The 11,653-nt window shown below is 42.5% G+C and overlaps 1 protein-coding gene across 1 annotated transcript; it reads right to left on the reverse strand.

Annotated features, from left to right (window-relative positions):
• Positions 1-9,697: 9,697 nt before the first annotated feature.
• LOC148012982 (putative diphthine methyl ester synthase) lies at positions 9,698-10,878 on the reverse strand. The gene is made up of 2 exons (XM_087667431.1): positions 10,849-10,878; positions 9,698-10,207 (listed from the first exon to the last, which is right to left on the reverse strand). Exons 1-2 carry the CDS (start codon positions 10,876-10,878, stop codon positions 9,698-9,700), a joined length of 540 nt encoding a protein of 179 aa, XP_087523557.1.
• Between the last annotated feature and the right edge of the window lie 775 nt (positions 10,879-11,653).

Here is an 11,653-nt window from a genome sequence, read left to right on the forward strand (position 1 = left end):
ACTTGTTACTTCAGTATATGTACGGAAGCCATTTCTAGATTTTGATGAGCTGATCTCTCTCATGATTACTGAAGAGATCAATATGCAGGGTGATTCATCTAAAAGAAATGGTAAACAGGTCCAATCATTTTACTCAAGTTCAGGAAGGGGATGTGGATCCTCTTCGAGAGGCCATGGTATGGGATATGCTGGCGATAACCAACAAAACATGTTCAATCAATAGTTTGGTGAAATGCAGGTTTCTGGAGATAGAGGAGACTTTAGAGACAGAGGGAGCTCTAGAGGAAGAGGTGGATGGCAGAATAGAGGTTTTGAAAATTCTACTATTGTTTGCCATTATTGTGGCAAAACAGGCCATATTGCAGCCCATTTCTATGCAAAGAAGGATGATATTTGCAGTGGTAAATTGCAGCAAGGAAACTATGCATCGTCTTCACGACCAAATGGAGACAAAAATGAGCGTCTGTTTGTTATGCAGCATATGATGAATGCAGGGACACATGATGATGTATGGTATGTCGATTCAGGTGCATCTAATCATATGACCAATCATGTTGAATGGTTTGGAGAGATGTAGGACTTACAAAACCTAGGTTATGTGTAGATGGGTGATGATTCATGCCACCCAATTTCACACATTGAAAAGGTTACCTTGTCCTTGTATGATGGCCAGAAAAAGAGTCTGGCAGATGTATTACATGTGCCATCAATTACAAAGAATCTAGTATTTGTTCGCCAAATGGTAGAGCAGGGGTTGCAGGTCCAATTCAATGCAAAAGGTTGCATGTCTGATTCAATGCAAATGGTAGAGCAGGGGTTGCAGGTCCGATTCAATGCAAAAGGTTGTTTTGTAGAAGACTTTAATGATAAGTACAAGTTGGTCGCAAAAGGAAGTAGAATTGGCCGAATGTTCACTTTAGATGTTGGAATTCCTGCAATGGATGTTGCTATGTATGCTAAAGGAAAAGGAGTAGTTGCAGATATTGAAATATGGCATAAATGTATTGGACACGCAAATGTGCAAAGGCTGAAATTAATGTAGTCCAAAGGATTGGTTACAGGGTTGCCTTCATTTAGAGTTGCAGAATTGCATAAAGTCTGTGAAGCATGCCAGTTTGGTAAGTAGGCAAGACAACCCTTCACGCATGACAGAGAAGTGAGTAGAAAAATACTTGATGTAGTGCATACAGATGTTTGGGGGCCTACACAGAATGTATCTCTTGGTGGCAGCAAATACTTTGTCACATTTATTGATGACTGTTCAAGGAAGCTATGGGTATACTTCATGAAGGAAAAGAGTGATGTGTTTGAGCACTTCAAATCTTTTAAGGGAAAGAGTGATGTGTTTGAGCACTTCAAATCGTTTAAGGCAGCTATTGAAACAGGAACAGGCTTAAAAGTAAAGTGTTTGAGATCAGATGGAGAGGGAGAGTACCTCTCTAATGAGTTCAGTGGCTTCTTGAAGACTGATGGGATAAAGAGGCAATTTACTTGCAAGTATACCCCACAAGAAAATGGTGTTGCAGAAAGAAAAAATAGGTATATTGCAGAAGTTGCACGGGCATTAATGGCTGAAAAGAATATGCCCAAACATTTTTGTTCTGAGGCTGTCCATACTGCTGTTTACATTATGAACAGAACTCCCACAACTGCAGTTCATGGGATGACTCTTGAAGAATGCTTTACTGATAAGAAGCCTGATGTATCGCACTTGAAGGTATTTGGTTGTGTTGCAAATGTTCATGTGCCAGATGAGCTACGGAAGAAGCTTGATCCAAAGGTAGAAAAATGTATTTTTATTGAATACTCTTTAGAGAAGAAAGGGTATCGCTGTTATAACCCTCGCAGGTGAGTTCAGAGTGAGCAAGGATGTTATCTTTGATGAGATGGGAAGTTGATTTACACCTATTGGTGATGTTTTGGATGATAATAATGATCAGGATAGCTATGTGCAGAACGATAAACAAGAATCATGGAGTCTTAGTGGACTAGAAACATCATATGGTACTACACCTACAGTGAGCCCTTGGTCTGGGAGACTAAGGAGTAGCCCCACATCTTCAGGTGGATCTTTAAGTGTTGCAAGGAAGGACAAAGAAAAGAAGAAAGTGCTGGATGGTAATGATGCATCTACCAGTCATTTGGGATTGGATGGAGATTCTAGTGGTTTGGAGAGCTTGGATGATGAGCTTGGTATTCCTTCTATCAGGACACCAGGTGTACAGAGAGCTCATAGTAATGTAAAGGATCCATTGAGTGATCCGGTGGTACGTAGATCTAGCAGGGTCAGATACCTTGTTAAAAGATTTGGTTTTGAAGGTTATGCAACTCACCATTATGGTTATATGGTGAAACTAGTTGAGGATGTTGAGCCCAGTTGTTTTGAGGATGCTGTTGGTCATACTCATTGGGATGCAGCATTGGATGAGGAGATGGCTGCATTAGAAGCCAATAAGACTTGGGATTTGGTACCCTTACCTAAGGGTAAGAAAGCTATTAGTTGTAAGTGGGTTTACAAAGTCAAGCATAATGCAGATGGTTCAGTTAGCTGGTATAAAGCTAGGCTGGTTGCAAAAGGCTATGCTCAAACATATGGCATAGATTATGAAGAGACATTCAGTCCAGTTGCCAGGATGGCAACTGTTAGATGTGTCATTGCCTTGGCAGTAGCCAAAGGTTGGAGTTTGCAGAAAATGGATGTTAAGAATGCCTTCTTGCATGGTGAATTGCAAGAAGAATTGTATATGGAGCAGCCAGCAGGTTATGAAGATTTAGAGCATCCCACATATGTGTGCATGTTAAAGAAGGCACTCTATGGGCTGAAGCAAGCACCTAGAGCATGGTCAGACAAGATTGGAGAGTATCTTGTCAAGATTGGATTTTGTATTTTTGATGCTGATCACTCACTTTATGTGAGAAAGGGAGATGTAGGGTTGGTCATCATAGTCATCTATGTGGATGACTTGATTATTATAGGTGACAGTGATAATGGGATTGCTGAAGTTAAGGACTTCTTGAAGAAGAAGTTTGAGATGAAAGATTTGGGTGAGCTGAGATACTTTCTTGGTATTGAGGTGATCATATGTGATGATGGTATATGGCTATCCCAAAGGCAGTATGGCTTAGATATGTTATCCAAGTATGGTATAATAGCATGTAAGCCTCTTTCAATACCATTGGAGCAAAATGTGAAGTTGAATGCTGATGTTGGAGATGAGATAGAAGACCCTACTATGTTCAAGAGGATAGTAGGGAGTTTGATTTACATGACTATCACAAAGCCAGACTTGAGCTATGCTATTGGCCTTATCAGTTAGTTTATGTAGATGCCTAGAAAGCCTCATTTGGATGCAATTAGACATATATTGAGGTATGTGAAGTCCACTTTACATTATGGACTTTTTTATGAGGCAGGTAAGGACGTACAGGTCTTTGGATACACAAATGCAGATTGGGCTAGTAGCATGTCAAACAGAAGATCTACAAGTGGATTCATGTTTTCCCTTGGTAGTGCCATAGTTACATGGAGCAGCAAAAAGCAACCTACAATTGCTTTATCGAGTACAGAGGCTGAGTATAGAGGTGCTGCTATGGCAGCATGTGAGGTGGTATGGCTGCAAAAGTTATTAGGTGATTTGGACGTGCAGGGAGATGGTCCAGTTGTCATTCATTGTGACAACATGAGCATCATACAGCTAGCTAGGAATCTAGTGTTCCATGCTAGGACAAAACACATTGAGGTGCACTACCACTTTGTGAGAGAGAAGGTACTTGCAGGAGATATTTACTTGATATATGTCAGCACCCAGGATCAGATAGCTGGCATTTTCACAAAGGCATTGGGTGTAGAGAAGCTTCGAAAGTTCCGAAGCTTACTTGGAGTTGCAAAGATAGAGTTGAGCTTAAGGGGGAGTGTTGAGATGGCAAGCTCAACATGTGCGGACATTGATGATGGATCGCCTGGCTTTATGGGTCCGCACATCTACACTTAGCATGTTGGTGGTCATTATGATACTCACATGGCCACTAACTTATCACTTATTATATTTAGTTTGTTACACCTACCTACAGTTAGAAAAGACATAGCACCAGTCGATTAGTGTAGTCGGTTATGCACTGTTTGACTTAGTAGGCCACTTTCCTTTATGTTATATCTTATCTATACTTTGTGTTCATTGTATAGTGTGTGGAAGAAGAAGAAAAAACCAGCAAGAAAACGTTTTAGCCTCCATCTCTCTTCTTGTGTTCTTGAGTGAGCTTCCTGTTGTGTATACTGTGTGTGTTTAGCATAGCAGCTCAAGCAAGTCCCCCCACCACGCGATTCTTGACATGACACTTATTAGGAGCACTTCTATCATAGTGCCCTACAACAACATGACCTTTTAGCTCAGATAGAAAACAAAGACAAGAAAATAGACAAGCTAGAGATGCAAGTCCAAGGGACAGGGGGGAGATAAAGAGGTAGTTAGAAGAGACTAGAATAAAGTTAGGAGAAATGATAATGCAACTCGAGCATGAGAGAAGCAAGATAACAGGGTTCACTCAAGAGATGACTAACTATAAAGCACTTTCGCAGGTCTACAAACCACATTGGAGACCACTCTTACTCAAGATGCAGCAAAGATGGTAGGAGGAGTAGAATGAGGATGATTGGCCACATTGCAAAGCATGGCAAACAATTGATTTGTAGTGCCCTCCTATGAGGAGCCAATACAAGGAGCATGTAGTTGTATATAAACATGCTACTCAGCAAAGAATGTACCATGAGGTAGTGATAATGACAATGAGGGTCCAGATAGATCAACTAGAAGAGCTTGAGGCCCAATCAGGAGTTGCCATAGTGGCTCTAAAAAAGATTGACTTTGAGGCAAAATTTAAGCTCATGACTTATGAGCCTACAATGGAGAAATTAGTGGCTCAACTTTGCCATGTAAGATATAGTAATGAAAAACTTAAGAATATGGAATTTTGGGCACTTTCCTTCTCCTTCTCTAGTGACGACCACCCACTATCTATAGAGGCAATAGGGGATCCACCCAAAGACATATTATTTCCAACCAAGGAACTTGGTTCCCTCATCTAGGGTGTTTGTAAGGACATTCAACACAACTGTCCTGATGAGGCTTTCATCACCACTTGCTATTACTTCAAGGTGCTCGTTATACTAATACAACAACTACCTAACTTGTACAAAGAGAGACTTCTACCCCTCTTCTTTGATGTGAATGTGGGAATAGACATAATTGCCATGGTGCAATTGCATCTTTGTGCCTTACACCTGCCCACATATTTCATAAGTATCCCCTAGAAGGTATAGTGACAACCGATTTGCCCTATGCACCCATCCATTTTATCTAGGATCCCACCTTAGCTTGAAGCTAGACACAAAGAAGTACCTCTTGAGGAGAGGATGCTTGACTAGAACGCTTTAGCCACTACTTGAGGAGTGAATCATGTTAACAAAAAAAAAAAGAGCTTGCATAAGCATACCGCACCTAGTAGCCCTCGAGCCTCAAAGAAAAGCCTTTCTACCACAACAACATAGATTCAAGGCTCATCGAGGGCAGGACATTTTGGATCATCAAGCAAACCTATCTCCCTAAACATCACACTACACCCCCTACCATGTACCAACCCGATCCTCAAGTGTGGGACAACATTCTAAGTTTACTTGGAATTCGACCCAACTCCCAGTTGCACTAGCATGTGCACCATCCACATCACTAATAAGGTCAACATAACCCTTAGGGAGAGCATCAATAGATCTATAGGTATGATAGACATGGCACAAGACCCTTCAACATCGATGGCCTAGCATCATCCACACCAATCCATGTGCTACATGCCTTGTGTGTCACCCCAAATGCAAACAATCTCACTCCTCCAGCATCAGTCACTATTCTTCCACTGCCTCAACAATACATCAATCATCACTAGACACCCTTTTTCAATGCAATACACCCCATCAAACCTTCCCCATATTAGTGCCATGTAATTGGCACTCATCTAGGAGGGGGTAATGTTAACTCTATTAGGTAATAAGCAACGAGAAAGAAAGCAAGGCACTAATTTTTTTTACAATAGCACAATTTTTCATAACTTCAAGAGGTAACCAATGTAATCGAGTACCAGGCTCACTCCCGTGCAAGTTGTAATAATCTTTGTGTTGTGGGAGCTCATGCTCAATTGCCAAGACCCACCGACTGCTTATTGTTCAAGTGTTTCAAGTGAGCTCTAATGGCTATCTCTCACCTAGCTGATGCACCTTTGATTCCACAGGTGTAGTGAGCTTACCGTGATGCCCGAATGAGTGGCCTCCTCTTGCAAGCACTCCAATAGCTCCATGATCCTAGTTGCAAGCTCAAGCAACCTCATGCCTACTCCTTCGAGGTCCATCCTCCATACTTGTGCGCCGATCAAGAAAAGAGAAAAGAAGATAATAAGAGAGGAGAAGATGGAGACATTCTCCACCATGGTCCCTCACTCTGACATACTTACTCCCTCACACTCTCACACTCCCTCTCTCAAGCACAAGCACACACAAGTAAGAAGGAGAGAAGAACAGAGGAAGAAGAAGCCACTTTTTGAGTTTATATGCAAGCCCTAAATCCCTTGGGCACCCATCCCCTTTTTTGCATGACCAGGCATCTTGCCAAGGTCCTCTTTCCCTATTCCCTTGTAGTTGCCTTATCCCTTCACCTATGCCCATCTAGATTTTACAATTTGCATAGGAGGTAGTCGAGCGTTATTTTACAAAATTTTGGTGGTGCCCTTGCATTTTTAAAATGCACCTTCACCTTTGACTTGGCCTTTTGTGCTTTTGGCCTTTCTTCTCTTATTCGTTTGTCGGGCTGCCTTTTTTGCATTATTCTTTATTTTGAATTATTATTATTTAATTGTCTTGCATTGGGGTTAACATTATCCCCTCCTAGCTGAGTGCCAATCCCATGGCACTTACAGATCTTTGCTGGTGAGGCTTGGTGATTTGAGGGGTGATCGTGTGAGTTGATGATGGGTCCTTGTGGAGGTTGGTCATGGGAGAGATGCTTGTCAATTGATGGTGATGGTGGAGGTTGAGGGGATGTCGAGTGGATGGCAAGGCCTCCAATGTCGCTGGTTAGGAGCATTCGAATGTATTTGCAAAGAGAAGAAAAGTGCATGGCCTAGGGTTGTGTGTACCTTATCGTGTGGTGCATTGTGCTTGTGTTAGTGGAACTGGGAGCCGGGTTTAAAGCCAGGTGTTGTCCCACACTTTAGGACCCAGTTCGTGCGATAGGGAGGTGTGGTGGGTGCATCTTAAGGAGAAAAGTCTCAGATTGACCTCCCTAGGTATGCCATGCCCTTGATGTGCCCTAAGCGTGAAGTGGGAGATCAAAATGGGCTAGGGAGTTAGGGACAGAGCCGGCCGATCGAAGCCATCGGGCACACCTAACTTGAGGACACCTAGATGTACTGATCGTAATACTCATGATTTTTTTGCTTTTTTATTGTGATTTTCTTCTCTGTTGTCTTGTTCTTGTCCTTTCCTCCTCTCTCTTCTCTTTCTTTTGTTGTCTTTGTTCTTCTTTTTCTCTCTTTTTTCTTCTTTTCCTTTTTTTTTTTTGAAACAAATTATGAAAAGAAGCTAGTCTTCGTCATTGTGGTCATCAGAGGGAGAAGTGGGGGGCTTAAGGGACCTACTAAGAAATCTTTTCCCCTGCATGTATCCTTTTAGGCTCATTCGAACATTGAGAGGGATGGCGGATAAAAAGGGATGGTTGCAGCTAGTGAAGCAACTGTCACTCATGTACTCTAAGAGGGCTACTATTAATCTCAATTCGAGATGGTGGAAATATGAAGCAAAGAGCGAAAAAAGGACAGAAAAAGAGCAAAGGTGCAAAGGCGACCCCTAAAGCTAAGCCGAGGCAAAAAGAGCAATTTTAAATGGAAGGCACCTCAAAAAACTCGAAAAACTCTTGTAAAAGAGCGTCGGGCTCCCTCCTGTGCCATTTGTAAAAGAATAGATGGGTGTAAGCTTAAGGCATGAGGCAAGAAGGGGAAAATAGGAAAAAGGACCTTGCCACAATGGTCGGTCATGTAAAAAGGGACCCGCCCATGGGAATTTAGGGTTTGTATATAAAGTTCAAAAAGTGAATGGAAGCTCATTCTTTGGTGTGTGGCTAAGAAGAGTCCTCTCTTCTTCTCTTCTTCTCTTCACCTTGCTTGTGTGTGTGCTCTTGAGAGAGGGAGTGTGAGAGGGAGTGAGTGTGTGGGAGTGAGGGATTGAGAGGGTGAAGCTCTTCACCATCTCCTCTTCTCTTCTTCTCTTATCTTCTCTTCTCTTTTGTCACGCACGCGGCTATGGTGGATGGAGCTTGATGGAGGAGGCTTGAGGATGCTTGAGCTAGCATCTAGGATTGTGGAGCTACCGGTGTGTTCAAGGGAGGAGACAACTCATTTCAGCAACATGGTAAGCTCACTACACTCATAGGTTCAAAGGCAAGTTGATAGGTGAGAGATAGCCATTAGAGCTTGCTTGAAACGCTTGAAATAATAAGCGGTCCGTGGGTCTTAGTGGTTGAGTGTGAGCTCCCTCTACATTTTGGTTCAGTTTACCGGGACCAACGAATTCAAGCTTGAGCACTTGTGTGCCTCATATCAAGCATCAAAGTAAGGGATTCATCCCCGAAATGGAGCTTGAGATAGATAGGAAGTTTGGGTTTTTGGATCTTTGATGCAAGTAAGTATTTTGGTTATTTTGGTTGTTTGATGATTGGAAAAGAAGGGAAAATCATTTCAGTTATTTACTTTCGATTCTTGTTGCATTTAGCATAGGTTAGGATTAAGAAATCAGATTGGAAAAGCGTAGGGTTTACTGCTATAAAAGAGGGTACAAATCGTCATAAATGAGGAAAAAAGAGTGTTTGAAATTATTAATGTCGGCAAGTGAGTGATTGAGGATAGCAAGACCTTGCCCGAGAAGGGGTTTAAGGTCCAGGAGACTATAGAAGAGCTCATTTTTCACCCTAGCATTGAGAGAGAGAGAGAGAGAGAGAGAGAGAGAGAGAGAGAGAGAGAGAGAGCTTCCTTTGGTGGTTCAATTCGATATTGCCATCGGGGAGTTCTTTGCATGTGTCAGGTATATCAAACCCTTCCTCCTATGTCCTTGTTGTGATCTGGAAGTTTATGTGCCTTGTGATGACTGCTTGGATTACTAGATTTAACAAAATCATCCTCAACATTACCGTCTTCACGTGCAACTAGGCCCATCCGAGTGGCTTGGATCGAGTCCCAGAATTGGCCCTTGACCCTCTTGCATTTGGCCAATTCGGCATGTCTGAATGGACAACTCGACCAACGCCTTTAAATTTGGCCCTCGCTCCTTGCACCTCGACCCCCGCCCCCCAAACATACCATTCGGCCATGTCTTGATTTAGCCCAAACCAACTCGACCCTTTTTTACTTGGCCCATCCAAACGATCGACTCGGCCCACTAATCTAACTCGGCCCTTAGTCATGTCCATTCAACCATCCGTGCTGCCAATTTGGTCATTGTTCCTATTCGGCCCTCGGCCTGTCTGAATCCACCACTCGGCCCTTGTTGATAAATATGTCATATCCTATGGTTGTAAGTATAATCAAGATGAGGTGAGCATGTAGCTCCAGACCTCTACTTCTCCATCCTAGTCTCTCTCTACTTGCAGTTTATCAGTTGGTATTAGAGCAGCTTCCCCCTCACTCTGCCCACTCTGCGACGATGTGGCTGCCAATTTAAATCAGGTTTTGCAAGCTCCACCTGCGACTTTGAAGACGAGATTGAGAAGATGCTATGATAGCTGGGGCTGCACAGCTCAGAGCAGGAGTGGAAGACCCTGAAGCAAATTCTGGATGCCATCTGTGTAGGGTTGCCTACATGATCCAAACCCACGCAAAGAGTTTCATCATTGTAGGCTTCACCATTACGGACTGCCTCAACCTCGAGGAGTTGCTCCAAAGCTGTATTGATTATCATGTATCGTTGTGGCTCATACTCCTTTTTCCCTCCAAATGGATCACCAACAACAAGAAATGCAACATTTGAAGATTTGGACTGCTCCAAAATTTGATCTATGGCTTGTTCAACTGTTTCCCGGTCAGCCAATTTTACAAGGCGACCATACAACTTTTCCAGGCTGGATGTATCAAGGCCGAGGCAGAGCAGGGAAGTGTATGCCTCCAGGTAGACTATCTGACAGGAATGAACTACGTCCAAGCCTCAAAGAGTGATGTCCTTCTCGTCGCCCATGCCCAAGCCCACCAAGTAGAGCATCCTCTTTTGGAGAGGTACTCGCCGATCCCACAAAATGCGTCGGATCACTATCACATCAGGAACTTGTGGTTACAAAATGTCAGTTTAGTCGCACTATTCACTAGAACAAAGAGAGTGAATAGATGTAACTAGGCTCTCAGAAAGTGCGCAGCAGGGCTCCTGTGTGATAATCGGAGATTAAGTTCATATTTGCACAAGCTGAAAGCGACCAGCAACGCCTATTTCACAAAGACAGGAAGAAAAGTGGTGGTTGCCTACTCCAAGTCTCCATAAATGGTCTTTCAGAAACAGGAAGACGGTCCCTGCAACATCAAAGGGAATGTGTAAACCAGATACTGAAGTCTGCAATGTCAATAAATAGTCAAGTCTTGACTGAAATGGAAGTGCTCGCAGTGTATTGGGATGCACTGCCCAATAGTGGAAAAACCAGTCTTGGGGAGACCATTTACAAGCATATTTCTTCAGAGTATTTCTCTGCAGAAGCAGTCCTCTGTTTCACTGAAGCTATTTAAGCAATCCAGAAGCATTGCATCCAACTTCCGTAATGCAGGAAGATTGACCTGGATATCAGAACGAGGTTTGCTGATCATTACCTCGACTCTACTACCATCTGAAAATTTTTGCCAAGAAGGCACAAGCTCTACAATTCTTCTATAACTTCAGCTTACAAAAATTGCAGGAAAAGTGGTCAACTTTAGACCCATGTTTTGATGCATTTTGGGTCTTATAGACATCGTGTGGGATCCGATTTGGATGTTTCTTGTTGGGAACTGAATGTATGACATGTTGGCATCATGGATGGATGTATATGATAGTTTTTAACACATGTATGACAATCATATTGCTGAATACCATTTTTGGACAGGTTGTATTGTTGTTTTTCTTCTGAATTTGCAGCAGTCATAATGTCTAGCACAGCACACATCACTCAGATCGTGGGAGACAAATTGACCAAAGACAACTATAGTGTGTGGTCTTACAGGATGGAGAATTTTTTGATAGGGTAGAGGTCTATGGGACCTCATAACAGGTGATGATAAATGTCCATAAGTTCCCGAACATCCAATTGAAGAGCAAAAGAAAGCATACAAGGATTGGATTGGGAAGAACAGGAAGGTTTTGCATTGGATCTCCATATGTATTTCAAAAACATTGATTCCTCATATAAAAAAGGCAAGTACTTGTAAGGAGGCATGGGAAATCATAGAGAAAATGTATGGAACATGTACAGAGGCTCATAAGATACAACTTAAGCAGAGATTACATGGTGCATGGAGAGGCAATCGCAGTATTAGTGTGACTATGTGGTAGAAATCAAGCAAAATTTAGAAGACCTTACATCCATTAATGCACCTATTGATGATG

The sequence above is a fragment of the Lygodium microphyllum genome, chromosome 26, assembly GCF_053477565.2.
Source record: "Lygodium microphyllum isolate KBCC chromosome 26, Lygodium_microphyllum_v1.1.10, whole genome shotgun sequence".
Classification (NCBI taxonomy): Eukaryota; Viridiplantae; Streptophyta; class Polypodiopsida; order Schizaeales; family Lygodiaceae; genus Lygodium; species Lygodium microphyllum.